The sequence below is a fragment of the Scatophagus argus genome, chromosome 8, assembly GCF_020382885.2.
Source record: "Scatophagus argus isolate fScaArg1 chromosome 8, fScaArg1.pri, whole genome shotgun sequence".
NCBI classification, from domain to species: domain Eukaryota; kingdom Metazoa; phylum Chordata; class Actinopteri; family Scatophagidae; genus Scatophagus; species Scatophagus argus.
In genome coordinates, this window is record NC_058500.1 from 16,071,496 (window position 1) to 16,097,686 (window position 26,191).

Genomic DNA, 26,191 nt, shown 5'->3' on the forward strand with positions numbered 1-26,191 from the left:
TGGGAAGAACAATTTGCTGATATACAGCAAATCAAATTGGTAGTTACAGCCAGCTTTGGGTTCTACCAAATCAATTTTTGTTCCTGGATTACTGAGAAAATAGAAAGTATGTTTGCTCTGGAACATACTGTTTCATAATGTGATTAATGCCCACAAACCAGAAAAACAGCAATGCTTTCGGTGGATGGTTTTCATTTGATGGTTGAAATTTCCTGTTATTGATCAGCTTTGGCAAAGTCAGACATTATAGACTTCGTTATGATTGCAGTATTTTCATTTTCATTTTCATGTTTGTCTCTTTTATTATTTACATTTTGGTCATCAGGTCAGGTAAAATTTAAAGTTAAAATATTGTGTTTGTTTGGTGTTTGGTGATGACGACTTCGAGTTCACATTAAACTTTAAGAAAAAAAAGGGTTTGGAGTGACTTTTGCTGTCCTCTTCTTCTCCATCTCATTTCCCTCCCTCTGCTCTGGGGAGTTTCTGTCAGATAGGACTGTGTTTTTCATTTTATTGCTCCTTTTCTTCCTTTACTCTAAATGTCAACTTCATGCTTGTGATGTTGTTTTCTGAATTCTCTTAATTAAAAGTCCTGTTTCTGTTGTTGCTCCTCACTCTCCAACTTGTTTTTTTTTTTTTTTTTTTTTAGCTTTTCCATTCCAGCTTTTTGTTTAAAGGTTAGTCAGTGTGGGTGGACTGATGTATTTTTCTTCTTCCATCTCAGACACATGTTTTGTTGCAGTATCTAAGAAAATTAGTTGAACTTTGGTGTATCTTACAATAACCTGTGCCATAATGGAGTCAGAGAATCCAGTAGTTTGGAGTCATGCCATGGCTTATCATTTGAGACTGTTTCTTTTTTTTGACTCTGTTCCCAAAGGACTCTGCTTTGCCCAGACATGCAGGTCCCCCCCAACCCAACACACACACACACGCACACACACACAGACACACTGGCATCTGTGACAGTCGCTGAGGCAATGACAGGATTGTTCCAGGTCAGCCATGTAGCTGTGCGCTTTGACCTCTACTCTTTGCCTTTTGTAAATGTGTCTTTTATCGTTAAAACGAGTCAACTATATGTGCATAAGGTTACTAGCAGCTTCTTCCAAATCTTCACATCAGTGGCACCGTCATCAGGTCAGATAATGTCTGCAAAATAAATGTCAGCTATATTTACTGTTTAGTGTAAATTTGCAAATGAGCAAAAATTAGCATGCTATAGTGCTAAACTTAAATGGTGAAAGCCTAAATTTTAAGGTTAACATTATATCATCATTCTCGCTTTTTTATTGTGTGCATATTAGTATGCTGAAGTTAAGTATTTAGCTCAAGGCAGTGCTGTACCAAAACACAGCCTCACAGAGCTGCTAGCGTAGCTTTAGTCTCTGAGTCTTGTTTGTGTATACCCAATCATTTTTCAGTTTCATATACTTGCTCTTGTCAAAGTACAAAATGTTGAGTGTTTGCTTTTATTCGTAACCATACCCTTTATCTCTTAGAATAGCTCTACCATCCCAAATCCTACAAGCAAAGAAGAAGCAAGAAAACCTGCAGTCTAAATGGGTTTTTTTTGGTAATGATCTTTTTGCTGAAAATAAATCTTGCAACTGATTAGTCCCAATGTATAACTGATGATCCTTTTGCAGGATGTAGGAACGTGCAGTAAAGCATTTGTATTTGTATCTGTATTTGTACTTATTTAAACAGCAAAATATTTTGTATTTGTGTTTGAATAAAAGTATAAATAGGCGTTAACACTCTTGTTTTTGTTTTTGCATTAAAAGCATCTCAAGACAGGTGATGCACAAGAGTGACGTGCAGGGATAGGACATGGCTCCATTGTTGATGTAGTACTTTGTGTGGGAGTTAAGTGGATATCAGGGTAGGATGCTTGAAATGCAAGTTATTGTGCGCTGCAGTTGAGGGCAGTTGTGTAACATCTTTGTCTCTGCTGAATTAACTTTTGCACATTTTACAAATTATCTGGCATAGATCTATACAGACTGCCAAGTCCTGACTCAACTACCCATGTTGCTCCTCCAGCACTTGTAGGTTCAGCAGCACCCTCCTCTTTTTTGTTTTCCAAATCCATGCTGGGAAATCCGGTAATGTTAGATGGACAGAAAAGAGTGGTGGAATAAATAAGCTGCTAACTATGGAGGTAATTAGTAAGTTAGACATTGACAATAGGGCTAACAATGGGAACTAACTAGAGATCTATCTGTCTGTTAAAATGAGAGTAAATATTTCACTGCTTGCCAAGTGTAGATACAGTTTGAAACAAAACAATAATCCAAAGGTAAACACACAGCCACACTGTCAAATGCTCTGTTTGCTAGAATAGAGTGCTATTTATAGCACTTTATATGTATAGTGTGACATCTGAAACTGTGTGACTGAGGTGAACTTGCATGAGGTGGCAGCTATGCTGTCCCAGCTAACATAGGCCAATCCCCTCTTCCTGGTCAAACAAACCCCGCTTCAGAAACTACCTCAGCAAACCAGTTAAGGTAAAGAACACCTGGTCAAAGCAAAATAGTGTCAGAATTGTACTATGTTTTACCTATATGTTCATCAGACTAATCATATTGTAAAAACACAATTTGTGCTGTGCTGAATACTATATTCAGGTTCAGCTCCACCCCTAGTACTCTATACCCAATCGTTTTTAAAATCTGAATTCATTGTTGTTTTTTTAGATATTATTGCTGGATGGTTTATCTGGCTTGTGGATCTCAGTGCAGACAGATAAAAGACCCTTATTTGCTCCTGTAATACACCAGCTTTTTAGTGTACAGGGCTTAATTCATCATATTATCTGTCTTCAGACACCCTCTGTCTTTTCCCTTTTTTTCTGAAAAGGTGTCAGCTGGCACCAACCTAATTAGAATCTACACACAAGGTGTCAGATTGACTTTCGACATGCTCAGTCAGGCTTTCATTGTAAGTCTTTACATCTTCACAAATGGAGTAATCTGTCACACGTTTGTCTAAATGATAAGGTGGGGAGGCTAAGGAGGTACAGAGTCTGTTTTGTCTGTACACGTCCCACAGTTTTCAGTTATGAATTCAACATCAAGGCACTTATTTACACCCAGTGAGATGCTTGTGTTACTGACAAAGTTAGCAGGGGAATCATTATAGAGCACAACATTTTGTCACTTTGTCACATCAGTGATGTAAGAGTTGTGAGGCACAGTGTCATCTTTGGCAGTGAGATTTTTTCATTTGGTTTCCATCATTTGATTTGAGCTAATGGCAGCTTTTGCTTGGCTTTGGGGGAAAGAGATGAGAGGAGGAGAGGAGAAGCTATCATTGTCTAATTTTCATGGGAACCTGTCTGACACGAACATGGGCCGGATGAGAGCAGCCTATTCTTGTATAGAGAGTGAGGACATAACAGTAATCAGAGACAGCTGGACAGAAGGGACAGGAGAAGATCAATTGACGCAGAGTCGCAGGATGGAGGAGAGATGTGTAGAGAGATGAAAAAAGAATGGGATTACTGTAAATGGAAGCTATTTAAAAATACAATATAAATAGCTAAAAAAATACAGACACCCTTGCAGCCAAATGGGTATGTATGGGTGATGCACTTTGCATTTCTTGGTCTTTTTTTGTTATTTGGTTGCGCATGTTGTGCATACACACTCATGTGACATGAGAGCTGAAACAATTAGTCGATTAATTGTTTCAGTCAATTAATTGTTGACTGACAGAAAATTACTCAGGCACTATTCTAATAATTGATTAATAGTTTAAGTAGGCTATTGCACAAGGAACTATGACAAAAATGACCAGAATTTGCTGTCTTGTCTTCATCTGATTAATTAATGATGAGCATCATCGTTAATTGCAGCTTGACATGAAGTGATATCATGTCATAGGAAGAAATTCATCACTGAAATAACAATAACAAAATGTACACTGACGGTAGCCTGTGTGTGTGTGTGCATTGTCACTAATTTTTGTTTTGTCTGAATGAGCTCGCTCTCTGTTATCTTTGCTGCTGCAATCAGACACAATGAGACTATAATGAATCTGTCTTTATAAAGCTCATAATGCTCGCATTGTGTCAACAAAAGTGAGAGTTTCTGATCCAGCACCGCTGCAGTAATTTTTGGGATATATTATACGGTTTTGTCATACTGCATTCAAAAACACCATACGATATGCAATACACCACATCAGCTGTACAAATTATAACCCAACCCATCTGAGATAAACTGGAACTCCTATAAGTTAATTACAGAAAAATTAATCAGAAAATACCTTGTGTAATACCCACAAGTTCTTAGCTTGATAAAATGTGCCAGTGTATAATTATCCCAGTGGGAAAACTTTCCTTAAAGTACAGCAGTGTGTAGCTATTGCACTGCATGAAGGCAGTACAATAGCTGTACTGACAAGGTATTATTTGTGTGAAGATGATGAGCTGATGAAAAGAGAATCTGAGCTATGTACACTATGAATCACTTATTGAAAAAGTATCAAAGCCCTTCATTAATCCACAACTCTTGAGTGAAAACTGCTGTCTTGCCTCTAAGGAATGGCACCTACTGAGTATTACCATTACTCCATTTACCACTGTGGCCAAATGGAGGATATTTATTTTCAGGGTAATAATTGGCAGCTTAATTTCCAGTTCATTTATTTAAATAGCTTGTTATTGCTAATGTGTCTGAAATTGATTAACATGTAATATAGATGAGTGTATCCAGATCTAACTAATCAGTAATCAATCATAGGATGAAATGAAGCAATATGTCATGCAGAAAATAAAACATGATAGCATGAGACAGCAATAAGAGTACAAACATGCAGCATGTTGCAGAGGTGTAACAGGCTAATATAAGATAAGATAAGATGAACTTTGTTGATCCCGCATTATGGAAATTCACTTGTCGTGGCACCTCACAAGAACAGAAAAAGAGTACAAAAAGCAAAAAAAAATATAGAGTAATAAATTAACGGTTTACAAGTACAGTAAACACAGTACAGTAAACACAGTACATTAGTAATATTCACACACCAGCGACACAGCACGAGGAAAAATTGTCCAAGAAACAAATAAACATCATGGAAATTGATCTGAAATCTTTGTTGAAGTGCCAAGAACGTGCAAGGAAGTTTAGAAGGGAAAAGCAAACGACAGCTAGGTGTCGGTAAACTGACAAAAAAACAACAGACAAAGAACCTCAACTCTCACAAAGTGCTGACTTGTTGGATGTGTATCCTTGAAGTGAAGGAGAGCCCGGAGTGACAGAAGGCGATTCACAGGGGAGATCTAGAGCCAGAGAGGTGCGGAGACAGCCAGAGACACGGCGAAAGAGAACAGGAGATCTAAAGAGGCAGAGAGGGAAAGTGACACAGTAACGGAGCGTACGGCAGACCTAAAAAAGAGAGTTTTTAGGGCAGGCAAGCCTTCGGGCCTGCAAACCTGCTGCAGAGGGATTAATGATGCCAGGTCAGACCCTAAGCTTGTTTACCAAGACACACGCAGCTGTTTTCACTATTGCTGGTTTCCCTTGCCCTGCTGGCGGGCAAAAATCTAAATTCTATAATGCCCGAAATGCAACTAGATGGAGACGGACCTGAGGGGAAGAGTTTCATGTATACCTATGAATATGTGAAGACTGGAAAGGAGGAGGGAGTACTGCAGGAAGCTGAAGGGGGTCTCCTGTGGCTCTTGAGACAAGCTGGCTCTGCGTTAGGCACTGTGGACTTATTCACTGGACATATTTAGGACTATCAACTAGGACACAGGTGTAGCGAGTATAGAGACAGACTAAAGGGCCACAGAGCTGGAGAGCACTGAGAGGGGTGATTTGCCTGTTGTGTGACCTTGACCAAAGTTGTCCCACTCACCGTCTTGAGGTTGTAATGAGGGTGAACTCTTTTGTTTGTCAGTGAAAACATGAATTGCTTGAGCATGCTGTACACAAGAGGCTTCTTTATTCATAAAAAATGGAGGTGAATACCAAACATTCTACCACATAGCCTGAGTGTAAATGACACTGACCCCAGTGGTGATGCTGTAGTGTAGTATCCATTACACGATGCTGTTTTTAAACCCCCATCCCCAACCAAATCAGCTGAGACGCCACTGTGTGTGACCTGTGACCGAACTGTTGGATTGGATGCTCCACTTTGCTATTTTGGATTTTGGATATGGGACACTATCAAGTCTACTTAGTCAGCCCCTTCATGTCACACCTCTGACCCTGCATACAGTTGTCATCTGTTTTTGTTTTAAATGCGTGTTAGCTCAAAAGTGATTGAAGGTTCTGAAATGTGCTTTACTGAGAGTCTGTGCAGTTTGCAGCTTTTCTTCTCTCATATCCCACAGATTACTATTAGCCTAAAGTACATTTTTCAGCACAACTACAAATAGTTCAATATCTGAAATCTTCCAGCTAAATGTTAAATGTGAGGTTTTCAGCCTGCTGCCTCGACTGTGTATTTACCAAAAATGTCAACCAATCAGGCAATCCCTTGTAGATGACTATTATCGTTGTTAGTGAATCTGTCAGTTATTTGGGGGATTAACTGATCAATTATGTAGCCCGTAAATATCAGAAAATAGTGAGAAATGCTCATCACAATTTCCCAGACACCAAAGGGACTTCTTCAAATTGCTTATTTTTTCCAACCAACAGTCCAAAATCTAAAGATGATGAGATAACGCAGCAGTTCCTCACATTTGAGAAGCTTTAATCACTGAATTTAGCTTCAATAATGACAAATAATTAATTTCAATACTAATCAACTCTCATTCTTTAGTTGCAGGACATGCAGAATGAAACAAGGTCTGAAGCCTCAAGAGGTTACTGGTTAAACAGCTATGAGCAGTTGTACTGACAGTTATGCTGTATGTCAGCTGTGGTGGAAATGAGACAAATAATTGGCAGGACAGGACAGCAGTTTGACAAGGACAGTTGCTGAATAGCACAGGGGCAAATATAGCAATAGATGTACTTGACAGGGTCAAAAACCTGGCAGTGCCATGGTTCAAAGAGCACCAACCTCGGCCTGTTGATCTCCTGCTGTTGTTGGCAATGTTTACCCAAAACAGGTCTTCTTGTTGATGACAGACAGACAGATATGTCAACACTCAGTAACCAACGCACTTAGAAACTCCCTCCACTTCTTTGCCTAGCAACACATTGCAGTGACAGTTTACATCACCAAGCTCGCTGGCACGATGTTCTGCTACAGTCCTCTCAAGCAGCTATCTCCAAATTGAAAAAGACAAAGCATGGAATATGAAAAAGTGACAGGAAATGCTCAAAAAAGCCTCCAGCTGACAATAATGAGGCCCCATTTTTTGATGTTATTTGTGAATGGGCAAGTGAATGGGGTTTTTGTGGGGTTTTTTTTTGTGGCTCTGATGGCCGCATGTTCTCTTGAGTAAGTGCAGTAAATATGTCTGATGTTCAAGCCAACCAGACAGTGGTGCCTGAGCATCATTACCTGTGTATGCTGGCTTGTGGTGGATGCCAGCAATCCAATTTCTTCCCTTCCAGGCAGCAGTCATGAATTTCCTGGTTTCTGTCTCTTGTAAATGACATCTCTCATTGTTAATGGCTTCTCCATTGGAAACATATGTCTTCAGACTATCTGTTATAGGAATAGAGCTTTGTGTCATTTATTATATTAGCAGGGCAACAGGGAGCTTAATTAGCCCCCGCATTTGCTTTTCATTATAAATTTAACTATCACAATATAGTGTACACAAGGATCAGAATATTAATTTAGTGGTGAATATGTACTGTATTCTCAATTGTTCTCAAACATCTCATTTTCCCCAGTTATATTTGCCTTCTTACAATTTCAGGAGTATCCTGAATGCACCACCTGTTTTCTTTGCCTACCCTTTCCATGAATCCCAGATGGCATGAATGATGAAAAATTTCCTGTATTAGGTACGGCAATTTAACAGTCACACAGTCGTATGCACACAGAGGCTCATGAATGTGTGCACTCTGTGCTGCTATTTGGTGATAGGTGGTTGCATTTCAGTGTGGGGATATCAGTTATTATCTGCTATGGGTCTTCTGTGCCTGAGTGTGCAGTGTATATGTCTCGCATATAGGGCATGTTTAGTATGACTTAATGTCAGTTAATGTAATCTTTTGCCATTGCAATGATCTTACAACAAGAAATCATATAAAACCCTTAACACCAGTAAAACACAAACTTAAGTGGCAAATTTTGAGATTGAGATTACAGTTTGTTTCAAATGATTGCCTTGGAGAACAACATATTATCACTTTGTGTTCATTTTTTGTTCTTATTTGTGTCAATACACTGAAATGGCTTTTGACTTAAATAGATAAATATCAAGTGTTGGCACTGTGATCAAACATATTTTGCAAACGCTTTAAGTTATTTAGACTGTTGGCATACATACGTGATTTGGATCGAAAATGTCAGATATTTCTGTCCCGATGAAGGCATATTCAACAAAAGGCCTGAGCCCTACAGCCATAGTCAGCCACTACAAAGATAAGTCAGGAGAACTGCATGTATAATACGCTACTGTGTAAATGTATATATTTCCCCCCTGGATGCCATTATACTGTCAAAGCTAGTGTAAAGATATAAGCATAGTGCTGTTTAAGGGTTATATGGGGATGGAGGATGTTCCATAGTTTAGGGTTAATTCACGGTCTTGTACATTCGTCTTGCTAGAAGGAAAGGTTTTACAGCCACTGAGTTTTCCACTCCGTTCTCTCATGGCACACTGACTAATGTGACTGCTCCAATGCCAACCCCCAACCAATATGTCTCTTAGGAGCTTGTTAGTCACAGACCTGCAGTGACCCAGACGCTATTGCCTGTTCCCTGGAAGCTGGAAAAGTTACTGTTTTTCTTTTTTTCCCGTTCTAACTGCCTTTTCTATTTGGGACTTTACTAACTTTAGGCTTCAACTTGGTGACCTCTTAGTTTCTTTCAAACGCACACAAAATAAATATGCAAATGTGGTCAAGTGTAAATTTTTATTATGCCAGAAAATCTTTAAATGAAAAAATGAAATTTTTTTTAAATTGTTTCCATATATTACATAATACATAAATATGTAAACACAGTATATCGCATAACATAATCCACAGACACTGTGCGTGTGGATTGATCCATCGTACACAAGAACATTACTGGCGCTTAGATGCTGATTGATGCTGACTGAAGCCTGCTACCCCATGCTGAGTTTTCCACACACTGAACGCCCCCCCCCCAACTACAGTTCCCCCCAGTCCTCTCCCTTCCCCATTAGCCAATCGATAAAGCTCTAAGACACACCTGAATGGTTGCCACGTCAATGCGACTGTTGCTGAGTGCTTTGCTGGAGCGATGAAGAGGGTTTGTTTGGCTTTATAGAACCTAACAGCCGTCACACGAGCATCTGACAATGCTGGGTGGTTATGGCCAAACTTTTACGCAGGCCATTGGAGCCATTATTTCTTTGACTATGTGTGTGTGTGTGTGTGTGAGAAAAGAAAAAGGTGATTCAGAAGATAAACACTATAATGAGGCACACAAATTAGTCACTGTTTTAATCCAGCAGAATGGTTTTATACCCATGGCCCAAATCTTTCATAATATCCATCTTTCTCTAATGTTTTATGTCAAGTCAGTCCACATAAATAATGTGCACCATTAATTCAGATAAAGTTGATAAGCCCTGGCTCTTTCCTCTTTTCCCACCCACATGCCGACCCTCTTCTACGAGCATCTGGTAGTTGTTTCCTTCAATTCTTCCTCAGCTATCTGCTGTTGAACCATTCCACCGGAACAGCGGGGGTTTAAGTGGCTTATTGAACACGAACTTCATCTGTATCTGTTAATGGAGGGGGAACTTTTTCTCTTTCCCCACCCACATTGCCTGAACTGGTCTGTCATCTGAACCCACTGAGCCGCCGTTGTCTCAGTTGCCACCGTGTGGGCGGGGCGGCAGGTATTTCATCTCACTTCATGGTATCTCGTACCTGAGCGAGGTCAAAGACGTGTTACTGTATGTTATATTTGCTTCATTCATATTTGTTTCAATAAAATGTTTAGTAGCAACCGGGTAGTGTGTAGGACCCCAACAAGGTGTCCTGTGGTGGACCTGTCAAAAATATTCAGTGAGTGAATGAGATATAGCATATAGTAGTATGAGGTGTGAGATATAGAACTGTAATGATAAAATAGGTTGAATAGTTCAGCTGCTGCATGATAAATATTGTAGGACAACAAAGGAGACATCGTCAACATCAGCCAGCATTTCTTTGGATGTAGACATCACATATTGTGAGATCTAATTCCTCATATATTCACGAATTATGTGCAAAAAAATTGTTAATTTTGTCACTTTAAACTTACAGTTTGTTTTCTTTTACTGTTCAGTTTGCCTTTAACACAATTTAAATTACAGTATAAACCACTTTCTTTGCACTGTTTTTTACACATACAGTACACAGTATGGAAAATTTATAGTTTGCAGCTACCAAGAGACAGAGACTAGAGTAGTTTGTTCCACTATCCATATCTCATGTCCTCCAGAACTCGTAGGGAATACCACGATCATCATTTGGTATTCATGATACAGGATTTTCCCCGGTCGATGACTGAAGTGCTGAGTTGTGAAAAGATTTTGCCTGATGTGTAAGACGCCTCAGAGCCCACTGAAGTTTATGTCTGACAGTTGGTTGGCCTTGAGGAGGGGTTAGTGATGCTTTACTGGCAATTTGTTTTGCAGTCTGAGATCCTGAATAAGCAGTGTAGCGCTGGGCACCGTCATGCTCCGTGAGCTTCATGGTACTTTGGTAACCTGTTTGATTTGCTGTATCTGTATGGCTTTGCTCTCTGTGGAGCTCTGCTTCTTCCCTTCTGAGACCAATTTAATGTGCACCTTTACACAGAATCCATTCATGTACTAAGATAATGTTTTTTCCCTTGTCAGTGCTATGCAGTATACATTATAACACATATATTTTTAAAAATGTCTCACACAATCTGTGGAAAAAAGACTTGAGGCAAAAATTAACCCATATACATATATATAAAAGAAGAAAAACAGAAAAAAAAATTTAATTTGTGAAAAACAATTATCAGCCAGTCCAGAGCCCAGTTAATCCTTGTAAGCAGGCCATTGTTGTTGTTCTGCTATAATGTTGTGTGTATGCAGTTTCACATGGTTTCAATAATTGATTTTGTTATATTGATTTTTGAAAAGTTATTTCTGAGTGATAATCTTACACTGTTAAACAGCAGCCACATGAGTCGGCAGAGCAGAGACGTCAGCTCTCTCTTCTCAGAGCATTCTTACACATGAGGAGCACATTTCAGATACTATAACTGAGATACACAATTTATTAGTCTCATTCAACTTTCAGATCCAGACAAGCATACGTAAACATTATATGAAATTTATCTTTCTATTTGTACTGTTGAAATTTGTGCAGGCAGATCCCACTAAGTCTGTGACTCATAATATCAATTCAGCATTAATACAGAATCGTCCGTCTGGTTCTGAATCAACAGTGTGTTTATTCAAGTGAACAGAATAGTATGAATAATTTAAAATAACACCTCAAAATACACACTCATCAAAGTAGACCCGCCATGGATGCAGTACACACACATAAACACACGTTTTGCTTTGCACACTACCCACGGGCTTTGCTCTATCTCTCCTTTTCATTCCATCCCTGTCAGTTTTCACATGTTGTCTTATAATTGAGAATATTTGTTGCTGCTTCTGGGCACATCTATCACATGATGCACGTGCCACGCACGGAGGCACAGAGGCATGCATAATAATCCCCGAATGGACAGAATCTTGTTGCCTTCAACGGTCTTAATTGGGAAAAGAGATCCAATTCATGAGTGCATACTGCAGTTCTGTGTATCGACCAAACGTATTGCTCACAGCAAGGATAAATTTGCCCAAATCCCTCTTGATCATTTCTCATTCTTAGCCAAGTCTTTATCATGTAAGAGCTGTTTGATGCTTCAGTTTCCGACTGTAATTTTATTCCCTTGTTTTCCTGTTGGAGCACCAGGAGCAGATTATCAAGCTGAATGAGTTCACAAAGACAATAAAGTGCTAGCCACTCCAGGGACTCTGCTCAGTGATGTCTCACCTGTGGGCTTTAAGGATCAACAGAGCACCATGCCAGAGGATGACATTCATCTAAAGATAAACATGTTTATGGACTGCCCAAACATTATGAAATGAATGATACTACAGGAATAACAGCATTATAACAACAATATCCTTGTTTGACTTAAACTAGCAATAAGCAACTTCATAGTTTAGATTAACAGAAGTTTAAAATTTTCAAATGTCCCTAAATGTTGAACCATCATTCACACAGACTCGGTGTTTAGCCCAGTTTAAAACTCCCCGATGGACACTACCAGTTTAATGTCGAACAGCATGGTTTGCCTGGATGAGTCCAGGCTCCCCACTTTGAGAGAAAAAGCGCAGCAGGCAGTTTAATGTCTTCAATATGGCATCATATCTGTCTGCCAAAGACTCAGCCACATCAGTAGGAAGAAAGAGACATTGCCAGGCCAGTTTTCACTGCCCTCTCCTGGTGTCTGTCACCTATAGTCCAATCCAAATAAAAACACTGAGCATGCAGGACCGAAAAGATCTACAGATAATCATCTTTCTTTTTTTTTTAAATATGAGATACACAAGTGGGTTCACTGTCAGTTCAATGTGTTGATTCCGTAATACATCTAGATCTTGGCTAATTTTTGCACATTACATTAAAACACAACACTGGAGGCTATAATACATGTCAAACTGTGATTGGCTGCTGGTTTTCAAGGACTTCAGTCAGCATTAAACTCAGTTCATCCTCTATATTGCACTAAAAAACATCAATCAGACCAGTTTGTTTGTGTATCAGTGATGAACAGCGTGTGTTTTAGTAGACCTCTGGATAAAGAATGGCCACTTTAGCACAGCTGTTGTCTTTGCTGTTGCTGGTTGACAAGAAACTAATATGAAGCAGGAGTTATTATGTTATGTTGCTGATGTTATTTTTCAGTGATGATGATTCTGTTTTCTGAGGCCACTTAGCAATTTCTTAAAGATCAGACCTACTTTGCTTCCATTTACGTTGGCCACAATGCTTTTCTACAGACACTGCAGTCACTTCAGTGCTTAGGGCCAGTTAATGGACTGTGTGTTGCATCCTGGAAAGTACATGTAGAAACACAGATGTAGTGGTCAGTGGCAATATTCTCCAGTGTCCAGAATCTTTTTGGTGCTTCTGTGCTTTGGTTCACATTTTCACACGGCAAAAGGTACAGACGTTACGGAATCCATCAGTGTGCCAGCTTTTCTGCTTGTGTCTAATTCACATATTAAGTTGATGTTGTTATTGTGCTTGGAAGATAGTGAGCTGTTATCACTCAATATGGGCTTTGATACTCGCCCAAAAATTATTCAAGGCAAAGGGAGCATTAAAGGTTGGAGCTAAACAGACTGAAACACAATTTGTATGTGTGTATGTTAGAGAGACATGAGAAGAAAAAAAATACTGGACAGAAATGACCTCCTAAAAGCCTAAAAATCCTCTCCAAAAGAAGAGACATGCAGAGAGCATGTGAGGAGAAAGAAAAGAGAGCAACCAGACACTGAAATGAACTGAGAGTGGGGGGTTAAAATGGACCAAAGAGGAGGATGAAGTCAGAAAAGGCTGAATGAGCAGAAGGTGAGGGGGAAGCAGAGACAGACAAGGAGACGGGGAATGATCCGAGATTTGGAGGAGGAGAGTCTGAGAGAAATGATCTAAAGTCAGCGGATGAAAGAGAAAGTGAGGAAACAGAGATGGGTATTTGTCAGGTGTTAGTGAGTTTGAGAGTGAAAGGAGAAAGTGGAGCGAAGGAGAGCCTCAGCTGATAGCCTCTCATCAGAGAGGGATAGAAGAGTTGTTACAGTCTGGGATGAGTTGCAGAGGAGTGGGAGCTTCATATCATAATGGGAAGTGTGTGTGTGTGTGTCTTTTTCTCACAGCTGCAGAGTTGAAACTACTGGGCAGCAGTATTTTGGTATTAGAGCTAACATATACTTGTACATGTACAAACTTGTATCAGTTTGTACATGTACACACACATGGGTGTCTGGGCAAAGCAAAGTCTTTTGGGAACAGAGTGTTGAGTTTTATTCTTGATAGCAGTAACATGGAATCAGTTGGAAACAGATGGATGGCATTATGTTTCTCTTAAAACAAGAAACAAAGGCTAGTGTGGAGTATGTGTTGTACTGCTGAATTACACAGAATTTATCAAAGCAGCAGGTACATATCAAAGTCAATGAGTTTATTGTCAGAAGTAAAGCAAAATAAATTCTTCCTCTGCCTTCTACACTGAATGACATTTTACAATGAAAGTTGAGGTATTGAAAAACATAGAAATCCAAGAAATGAGTGTTCATTCAATGCATAAACTAAAAGATAGATAGATAGATAGATAGATACTTAAAAGAAAACCAGATGTGAAAACAAGGTGCTTTCTTATTAAAATATGCATTAATATTCATTCATATTAAGTTATTGCAAATAAAGGTCTGGATTTCTCTGCATTTATGATAAATATGTGAGAATTTATGGTACAAACACATCCAAACCCATATAGCACATTCAAATGTGACAGCTGCTTTATTTCTCTTTGAGAGCTGAGCTCTTTCCATCCTTCCCACCCACCTTATACTTGCATTATTCCTTGATTTAGGAGAGGAAAACCTTATCTTCATATATTGTCTTTACTCTTTGCCATCTCTCCCTCTTAACCTTCCTCCTGCTCGGATGTTACTTCCTGCATCTCTCCTCCTCTCATTTTCTCCCTCTTCCCTCCTTTCCCATCTCTCACGCTCTCACTTGACATATCTGCTGGCATTTAATCTCTTTCTCCCTCTCACTTCTTTCTTTCTGTCCACTCGTTGGCACATGAAGCCCCAGACCAGATTCCCTACTGTCCTTCTCCATGTGCCAAGCTTTTCATCATATGGAAGGAGAGACTGACATAGGACCACATTTTGTGACATTGTGGCATTAATAACGACAGGATGGGAATTCGAGGACAGACGCTCATCTAAGAGAAATGACATGACCTCAAATTAAATGCACACATCTTTGCCTGAGTGATGATGCACCTAAAAGAGCCAGAAATACCTTCCCGAACAGCTGCAGTTCCTCCTTATATAAGCCTCAGGATTAGATGAGGTCAGATTGACTCTTAACTGACACCCATCACCCATCAATATTTAAGTTTTTGTGACATTGTTTGCAGCACTGAAACATAGCTTTCTTCTGTGAAATCTTTGGTTGTTACTCTTGCCTATTTACCTTTTTCTAATTGTTCTGTTTAGCAGTTTTTGCAAACAGACAAAACGAGCAGTGAAATTAGTGTGCATACTTTTCTGCATCATGTGGCATGTGCTGAAACGGTTTATTGAAGTAGATGCCCATGCTCTGCTAAGTTGAAGCATCCAGACTGGAGCTGTACAGCAAAATCTGTCATTTTTGAATATGCATAACAATGACAGCCTTGTGAGTGGTGCAAGTCTTTTCCTTATTCCTCTATTTTGCACATAAAACTTTGGTTTTATAATTATGTTTTAGTTTTGTAAATAGTTCAAAGCTTCACAGCCGTAAATTGTCTCCTCCTCCTGCTCCAGATATCTCTGTGTCCTTACAATATTGTTCTTTTGTCAACTAAGAAAAGTATTACCCTTCACAAAGTACCATTAGTATTATAAAAAAATAAGTACCGTCGTTAATTTTTCAAGTCATTCATCATGGATGATTTATTTGGAATTTACTTGAACAGTCAACATTCAGTAATCATGGTTGATGTGGTGGTGGTCATTAAGTACAAAATGTCTTTAATATATGTCTGTAAACAAAGATCTTAAGACTGGATAATCACCCAACGGCAAACAGCTCTAACAATCATTTTCTTTGCAGTGTTTATATTTCATGCCATTCATGCGGCTAAAAAGGATAATGACAACAGAGGATACTTGGCAAAATGCACCAGTACACATTCTAAGTAAGTTCTGAAATGTAATGATGCACTGTGTGTCTCCTCCCATTGTCCCTTATCCAGTGGAAGGATAAGCCTTTTGTGTCATTTATGTTTTACTGGCTTCGTCTATTTTTAGTTATGATAGAGCTTTGGATGTGCATAAGGTGTTGAACAAACCCTGACACATTTAAAATGCTGTTAATTCACACTGCCCTGCGTGAATAAAGAAACAAAAATGGACAAGACCAGACAACTAATAATGACTACCAGATCAAACACCTTCAGTTTAAGCTGGACTTGATCATGGTCACACAGTAGATCAAAACAATTTTGATTAATTACATTGTTCTTTTTGACTGAACTTTTCCAGTCAAAACCACCTCACAGTGCAAGAGACTCCAAACAGAAACCCATTAATGTGGCAGAAGCAGAATAAAACATTTCTTCACCAGACACGTTGCTATGTAAGGGCAGTTTCAGATGAAATGTTATGAAATGCTAGCAGATTATCACATTATGCACTATAACACTTAACAGTACTAAAATACAAGCTGCAAACAATGCACATAATGTCATTGTTTAATGTGATTTGCCAAAGCAAGGGGATATGGAAAAAAAAAACCCTTCATCCTCCCAAGGTCCTTTGGAGAATACTAAACTTGAATAATTTTACATCGTCTTTGAGTCATAATTGCTGCTAACAACTGCTCATGAAATACATTTGCTAGAGATAGTATTTATTAAATTGATTCTGAACAAATTTAGGGGTGCTGCAGAGGAGTTATTTTCAATTTTACCTTCTAGGATTTTTGCATAATTGCATTGGGATAATTATTCAAATATCTCCATATTCATTCTTTAGGCAAATTTCAAATTAGTTTATTAAGTATTAAGTAAGCAGTAAGCAGTTTCTCTGTTTTCTATCATAACGTGGTTGGTGAAAGTAATGTGGTGTAATACTAAGTCCCAGGGTGTATTTTGCTAATATTGTAAGGATGTTTAGTCAGAATATCATTAATGCAGTTTGACTAACTGAATATTCTTGGTTTAAGGGAATAGTTTTGGGAAATATGCTTCATTGGCTTGACGGACAGATATGAAATGATATCAATCTTCTCATTTAACAAAAAAATGTACTACTGAATTATACCTTGATGACAATTTAATTTTTTTATCCTTATTGCTTCAAAAACCTTATTTTAGATTTTCAACAACAAACTGTCCTGTAATTATGTTTGATGTGAAACTGACAAAAGTTTGTTCTTTAATTTATCCCCATGACATCTCTGCCCTTTTCCTGGATGCTTTTTTGAAAAAATATAAATAAATACATTTATATTGCAATTGTACCCTCCCTCCTGCTTTCCTGCCACAGTAATGCACCCTTTGTGGACACCAATCATTTTTGAAAAAATGCATGCATACAAAATTGCATGTATTTTCCTTTTATGCTCACTTTTAATATCCCTTTAACACTGTTGCAAAAATACTCCTACCAGGCTTTTATTTATTCAGTTATTTGCAAAAATCTCCTCTCTAACATCCTCTGCACATCCCTGAAAATTTCAACTTGCAATCTCCCATTATCTCTGTATACATAATATAAACATCCTCAAGCTAAAGCTGGCTGTTGAAGAGCATCAGTAAAGATGAGAACATAGTGGAGGGGGTACAATCTGGCCTATCAAATGAGATCTAAGTGCAGCACGATGTCAGTGGGCACAAGTTTCATCACCATTCAGTTATCTGATAAGAGCTGTCACACAGCTCTCCATCTCTCAAAGTGCTTTGATTTCAGGGACAAATATGGTGTTGAAGTGGCCATGCTCAGGTCATTTTAGAGCTGTAGTGCTTGCAGGCACCTGTCTCTGTCTGTGATGGAGCTTTGCAAATGGGCCATTTTTCACCCTGCATACAGTAGTGATGTGTTCATTCCTCTGATGACCACTATGAAAATGACATTCACGCGTTAACAAAAGCCTGTTTTTCCTTGGTTTAGTCTCTCAGGCAGCAGCTCATTTTCTCCAGAGTCCCCCTTACACCAACTAATAACATCCCCAGCCTACACACTTCCTTTGAATGGCACGCCTAGTACATTCAGTAGCCTTCCATTACAATATGAATTGACAAGTCGTCTGGAGATCACGGATGGTTAGTGTGGGTGACTAAACGTTAAGCCCCCATTCACACCCCTGGTCCATTAGTTCAATTTGTCTGAAAGATATTTAAAGGACACCTTGAATTGGGGTCTGCAGGCAGGTGATGCAGAGGGGCAAAACCCTGTCCTGGCTGGTGGTGATTAATGCATGAATATGCAAGCTTTATCACAAGTCCGGCAGCCTCGGGACTGGAGAATGTCAGTGCAATTAAAGGCGGGTGGCAGATGTAAGAAAAGAGAGGCAGAGCCTATCTGCAGATTGCAGAATGAACCGGGGAACATGGGCGGTTCGGTGAAGGTTCCAGCAGCAGCGCCTATTCATTCCTTAATCACCTCCACTACTCATTAGGGCCTTCTTTTGTTCCAGCCGTCGTCTTTTCCTGCGCTGTGCCAGGAGATAAAATATGGCAGGCTCTGACGAGAGAAGTGCTTGGGGAACCCCATTAAATGATGACAGAGAAAGGATAGAAAATGAGGAGGGGGAAAGGAGAGGTGACGTTGGAGTGGTGGAGTCAGTCAGCTAAGGAAGAAGAGAGGACTCAAGAGACAGAGGTGATGACAGGAGTATGAGACACAGAAAGAGAGAGAGAACTGTCTGACCATGAAGGCTAGTAATTCCTCTCGATCTTTCCTTAAGGACTGCTGAAACACTCAACCAGAAGGGCATTGCAGTATGGGACGTTTAATACCATAACTGGAGTTTATCTCATTAGAGCTGTGACTGCTTGAATTACGTCTATAATAATGCCTGCAAACCTGTGAACTTGAACTTTGAGTGAATGTAAAGTAATGCGTTTTAGTGCAGAAACTGGATGTGGAGGTTTGATTCAATCGTTCTGCTTCTTGACAGAGCAGCTCTTGCTGCTAGGTAAAGGTATCATTGTCTTCCATAGGATGGAGTCTGTTATCATTATGTCAGCTTAGTGTGTTCCAATGAGAGTAAAATCATCCTGAGTGCTTGGACCTGTCAGGGCCTAACAGAGGGGATAAAACAAGAGGAATATTTTGCATGTGTTTGTGCTAACAGCTGAGGACCATAACAGGTAACCAGTTCTGATACTGGTCACAACAGTGATCATTACAGTGTTCACATGGCGATTATAGAGAAATACTCAGTGATTTATAAACTGCTGTCACTTCATCCTGTCGAGTTTGACACATGAGCCTGTGTAAATATGCTGATGCATTCCTACCTGTGCTCATCTTGAAGTACAGTGAAGCCCCAGTTAACAATCCTGTGCATTAAACCGTGGGAAATAATGAGACCTATTTTCAGTGGCACCCACAGCAACCATAATAATAACAACTGTCAAAGTAGTGCCTGAACATTTCCCTCAGCTTCACAGATTATCTTCTGATCGACTACTAAAAATATGGATCCACATAAGCAATTGTCTGAGTTCTGGAGGAAAAAAATGCACAATGAAGTCTGTAGTTTGAACAAAATCTTCCTCCACATTCATTGAGGCAAAGGAGGCTCGTCTGCCTCTATTTTGAGGGAATAGTTTATTTTGGGAGATGCATTTCTCTCTGACAATGATTTTGTGCTTCATCCCTGCTGAGAAGAGGAACAACAGGGGGCTCTTGTTGACAAAACCTCAATCCTCGATTTAAATTTTACTGCAAGGTTGTAAAGGTTAGCATCAGACTCCCATAGGAATAGTCAGTCAATAGTCAGGTGGGGTCACTGAGAATAAGACGTGCATCTGTTGTCTCTCTCAAGCAGAAGATTATAATAGTTTATATGTTTTGAGAAAAATATTGAGTTAACCTGGAGAAGATGGTTGACCACATACATTAGCAAAGAGTAAGTGGAGTGACTGTACATAGTAAGCAACAGGATTCATTCAGTCATTTAGCAAGATCATTAAAACACAGTTCGGGATGCAACCAATCTAATTAATCTGTGTAAACTATATCTTTTTCCCTTTCTATGTCACATCTTTAGATTGCTTGTTTTTGTCCAACCAACAACTCAAAACCTTTAGAGATTCAATTTTCAGTGACAAAAGGAAGTTAATTAAAAAAAAAAGTTCGTTTTCTGTATGTTGTACACGCTGTTTTCAGACAAGCTGTTTTCAGACAGTTGTTCTTTCAACGCAAATAGATCCTGTTTGGCAAGGACATAGTGATTTGGATAATTACATCATTGCATCGCCACATGGTGTACAACAGTTGTTTTAGTCTCTGTGCCAAATCATTATTTATTTCATTACAGCAGCATTACCTTTGCTCGGCTGGTTAAGCAGCTTTTCATTGATAAAGTGAACAGAGGAAGTTTGATGGTGAGGAAAATGGAACCAAGCCATAAAGTTTGATACATTTTTATTAGCATTTTTTAAAGTCTCTGTGTAGTGCAGTTCATTGCTTTCTCATCAAATCTATATATCTTGAAAAAATGTTTGAATGCAATGTGCTGCTGTTGTGTCCACATAAAACAGAAACAAAGAATAAATATAACTTAAGTGTGAGGAAGCAGTCAGGACAGAGCCAATAAACGTGATTTGAACGTATAATTATTTCCCACAAGCTGTCTGTTCTCTTATTGCTTAAAAGAGGACCTTCAGACACCTTTGATGTCATGTTATTTTCTGTTACTATAATGTTTGCGTTGTCTTACTCCTGCAAACATATGTCTATTTTTTAATCTAATTTTAAAATTAACATATGCAGGGAGATGATAGGTGAGCTTGAATCTTTGTCAGATAATATTCCGCCTGACATGTGAGGAAATGAGGAAAGAACAGAGAAATGATGGAAGCAGAGAGAGGAAATGATACTTATCTTAAATCCTCAACATATCACCCCAAACATGATTCATATGACAAGCCTAAGTAAAGGTTTGTAGAAAGCTTCACTGACATTCAAGATGCATTGTAGCAGGTAGCAAATTCAGGGAGCCAGAGCAACAAAAGAGATTATGGTTTTTATTATTTCTATAGCTCCTCTATGCTGTAAGCCCCTGATATCGTCTTATCCTCCCACCCACTGCCTGTCTGTCTGCTCTGTGTGTCACTGTCTATGGTGTTTCTTAGATAAACACAAAAAGATCAATATGAGGCACTTGAACCTCACCAGACCCAAATATTTAGTGTGCTGAAAGGGACAATGATTCATTGACAGTGACCAAGAAAATATTTGAGAGTGCAATTACCCACTTGATACCCCAAAGTACTTAAAAATGAAAGTTTTCTTTTCTATGTACTTGCTATTCACACAAGCACAAATCACTGAACACATCAATACAAGGTCTGAAAGCTGAAGTGATAATAATCACAGCAGCCTGACCTCTCCTTACTTCTAACATCCAATTGATCTACCAAACGACAGAAATCACCACAAATATGTTTGAACCAGATGAGCCGGTTCTTATAAAGATGCTTGGTTCTGCACGATTTCATTGAAAAAACAGTTGAACAGCTGAAATCACAAAGTAGAGCTGCAGTGTTGAAAAACATCTTTCCCTAACTTATCGTGACTCAGAAAATCCAAATTAGTGCGAAATCGGTCAAACAATAAATAAATAAATAACAAAATAGTTTTTTTCAGTCAGCCAACATGTACATTTTGAGCAATGACCATGACAGATAAGTTGTTGAATCAGTTGCAGTGTGAAATTTAGGTCACTTTGATACAAAGAAAAAATAGGGAAAGCCAAAATGTATGAAAATGCCACCATTTAAACCTGATTTAAAATGATCTGAGTTGTCTTAGTGAATAAAGACAATGCAGAGTTAAGTAATAAATCAAGTTCTCTGCTGTCATTTGAAAGTATTCCATCAAATATTTTATTGTCAGCCTAACATTATTGCATAGACCGTAAACAAAGTGTCACACCTGAGCTCACGCTGTAGAATATTCCCCTGCCCAAGCAGCCTTCATCGTTTACTTGTTTCTTTGCATTCATTCCACCAAACTCTTCCTCTTTTCCCATGATAAGTTTCTAAATGTTGGTGAGAGCCTCTCAAGGGCACGATGCAGAGAAGATAAAACATTTTCATGAAGCCACTGGCTTGGCAGCAGCTTGAGGCTAGCAGATAAGTATGCGCTGTGAATTTTTTATTATTCAAAAAAAAAGAAAAAAGACAACTGTGTTCCCAGTGCCAAAGGCTGCACTGTGGGCGCATTTGAAAAAACATTTCAAGGTGTTGGGTGACAAAGTACAGTATTATGTGCAATTTTAAAAAACAGCCAATCTTGCCACCTTAGGTGAGGACAGGCAGCCATGTTGTTATTTGTAGTCCTGTAAAGTCCAGCTCAACAAGCATGATGACTAATCTTTCCATAAGGACAGCACATAAACACACTCACGCCTAAATCTTGTGCACTTTACCCAAACACATGTGTGCTAAATTAGAACAAATATTCAACCATCTATCTAACTATCAGCATCTTAGTAGGTGGGTGGTAGACTGACGGCGAAGGGAAAGCGAGGAGGAGGAGGAGGAGGGAGCCAGAGAGGAGCACAGGTCGAAGGATGATGTGGAAAGGATTTAGTTTGCTGGGCAAATCGGACTCTTAAATCTTTGAAAATCTTTTTGGTTTTTTGCCAGCCAAAGACTACTTTTCTTCAGAACAAGGCGCAGTAACATTTGGAGTGACCTTTTGCGAATTTTACTTTGGAATAAAACTCTCCATGCATCTGTGGGCTGGACTGAGAGGAGGGCAGGAATGGACTGCACATGCTGAAGTGACAAAGTCATTTTAGCAAACCTTTTTATATGAGGTGACCTGGAGCAATGTATTCAATATGCATTCGCTGCATCCCACTGGTGAGGCTGACCAAAGCTATATTAGAAACCACTGAACCTCACCAGAAATCAAATCACAGTCTGCTCATAAAAATGCTAATATTTATATGCAGCAGCCTCTCAAAGCAGCGACTTTGTTTGTGCGCCTGCATGTGTTAAAGCTTGCATGCTTTCGCTACAGTGGTGTGTTCATGCTCCCCCAGAGACAGAAGCTGTGCTGATGAATGGTAAGCCGCTGTGGAGTTAGTACAGAGTAAAGAGTGAGGAGTAAAAGTTCATTGTGTATGTATTGAGAGGGATGGTGTGGTGTGTCGCATTAATCATTTTGTTTCCCAAATGTTTTCCTGCATTCTGTGCATGCAGGAAAACTTACACTGGTGATGAATTGAAAATAGAATTCTTTCATGCATTTTGGGTGTACACAGGCATTTTGTCTTTTCCTCGTTTTGTTACTGCTGTCTCCATAGTCATTAGTTGTTGTGTTAAGTGTTAGAAATGCAGTTTAAAGCTCCAGTTGCTTCAACAGACATCATCCACCCACAGGAACACAAGTTAAGTCAGTAATCAGTGAGAGAAATGAAAATGTCAGACAGGTCAGTCCCTTCCTCTTTGTATTTATTTGAAATTATTTTGTGTACTTACGTGATTTTGCTACACGTCCTTGAGTACAAACCTTATTTTCAGGAACACAGATGAATTCCTCTGTCTCTCTACCTCTGTTATCAGTCTAAATCCCTTTCTATGTTGTCTGTTAAATTGACCCTGTTTGTCATTTGTTTTTCTCACAGATCCCTCTTCCCAACCGAGACAGAAGCCGCCGGCCACTGACCTCTGCTACAAGACAGAAATCACCAGCCTAATGGACTTCAACTCTCCTGATGCTTCACTGGATAAAGGTAAGACCTAATCAATGCCGCTGAAAAAGATAAATGTACATTATATGGACAAAAGTATTGGTGTTGGGCTGTTTTTCAGGGGTTGAGCCCTTACTTACATCTATCCATCCATCCATCCATCCATTTTCTATACCGCTTATCCGTGAGGGTCTGCTGGAGCCTATCCCAGCTGCGCTGGTCGACAGTCAGTCACACTGCTGACACACAAAGACAGACGACCGCACATGCACACACTCACACCTAGGGGCAATGTATGTGCCAGTTAGCCTAATTAACCTCATGTGAATGTTTTTTGGGATTGTGGCAGGAAGCAGGAGTATCCAGAACCCTCTAATCTCGAACCCTCTTGCTATGAGGCGACAGCGCTAACCGCTGTGCCACCTTACCTCCAGTGAAGGGAAATCTTAATGTTTCAGCACACTAAGACATTTTGGACAATGCTATGCTTCCAACTTTGTGGCAACAGTTTGGGGAAGACCTTTTTCCGTTCTAGCATGACCTGACCTCACAAAAACCCTACTGCATGAACAGGCAAAAATTCCCATAGAAACACTCCAAAATCTTGTGGAAAGCCTTTCCAGAAGAGTGAAAGCTGTTATAGCTGCAAAGCTGTCTGTGTATATACAGTAGAATGCAGTGTCATTAAAGTCCCTGTCGGTGTAATGGTCAGGTGTCCTAATACTTTTGTCAATATAGCATACATGTTTTCCTGCACTGCCATGACAGGAGGATGTTATAATGAGGCCAGGCAAACATATGCAACCTAGAATACAATTATACTTTATATATGCAGATATTTGCACCTGCAAATACATTTCTCTATAGGGAATCCACAAGAGCTTGAGATAAAGTGCTTTTACCAAGGCTGAACCAGGGTTTCAAACCGAGGTGAGAACAAGAATGGTAGCACCTTAGTAGATGTCAGTTGCTAGCCAGTAAATTCTGCTACTGAATCACAAGCAGCATTTTGAAATAATGAGACTATAACAAAAATCTGCAATCTAATTTACTTTGTGTGTACATTGCTATTGACTTGGGAACAGAACATTCATTAATTTGTTTCTGTGCAGCTTGTGCTCTTGCAGTTACCAGGCACAAATTATAACTCTCACTGCGGATTGCATAGTGATAATACACTGAGTAAATAATAGTCCTGGACATTCTAAGTACGTATTTAAAAGCATAAATGAAGAATGTAACAACTCAGCACTCGGTAAGTGTAGGTTTTATGCAACTAGTTTCGCATGATGTTCTAAAGCAATTTATTTACAATTAACTGAAATGTATTCACATTTTATGCAATTTTTGTTAAAGATACACCATGTAAGATTCAATCACAATACAATGCTGTAGAGGTACACACACAGGGGTAATTTAAAGTTCAGTCTCTATGTTTCATAACTCTCAGATCTCTTTGAATGGTCAGTTTATGTTTTCAGTTGACTATACAACAGCCATTATAATCTTAAATATGGTGCCTTTAAGCCTCTTGCACCAGCTGTGTAAGCACTTTGTAAATTATAAATTGAAAATTCATCAGAAAAATGTTTCAATTCAGTGAGCTGAGTCAGTAGTTACCTTTTTTTTAGCTAGCTCTCAGCTAGTGGAGGCTTTTTCCTGGTTCTTATCAGGACAATCTGAATTGTTATTGCTTCTGCATTTAATGCATTCATACCTTCCAGCCCTCTCGTAAAAAGATGCTACATTCAGGCTCTGTCAACAGTGAATACTATCAAACTCCATACTCTGTTTTAACAATTCTGCTGTTAGTGCTCAGTCACCATGAACCATCCCCACAAGCAGCCTATAAACTTTAATGTTTTTATTTATTCCTAGACTCTTATCTAAGCGGGTGGTCAGTCGGACCTCACGTCATCAGCTCTCCAGACAAAGTTACCCTATCTGTTGTCTGTTTCCATGATCCAGCCCTTTCAAGCAGTTGGATTCTTGTAGAGACTATCAAAGTAGATAACCATGGCACCAATACAAACACATCTCATGGATTCTGTGGATTCTGTATAGTTGCCAGGTCCAATATGGATCTCTCATGTCGCCCAGAGAGCCCCTTTCCTGCTAAGGGGTCTTTTTGGTTGCCAATGCTCTCTTCTCTCCTGCTGGCATTAGTCAATGTTGTGATGATAGGGAAAGCGTTCATGAGTCATGGTTTGAAAGTAGATAACTGCTGTTGTAGGAGAATCTGTTCTGTCTTTTCAATACAAAAGAAGCCACTGGGGTTTATTTTCATTGGCCAAATGTTTTTTATTAGTTGAACTTCGGGTTTTGTTTTGAGCTCTGACTGATTCCTGTACTGTTCTATTTATATTTGTGTAAGTGGAGGTCTGAGTGAAGTTTCT

General features: G+C 39.3%; 1 protein-coding gene across 6 annotated transcripts in view; it reads left to right on the top strand.

Moving 5' to 3' along the window:
• LOC124063310 (kazrin-like) overlaps nucleotides 1-26,191 on the top strand; it is a 152,251-nt gene that overhangs the window by 87,372 nt on the left and 38,688 nt on the right. For all 6 annotated transcript variants that reach the window (XM_046396829.1, XM_046396828.1, XM_046396831.1 and 3 more), the window contains one exon: nucleotides 23,730-23,837. In XM_046396829.1, the coding sequence (XP_046252785.1) occupies nucleotides 23,730-23,837 (108 nt within the window). The remainder of the gene's footprint in view (nucleotides 1-23,729; nucleotides 23,838-26,191) is intronic.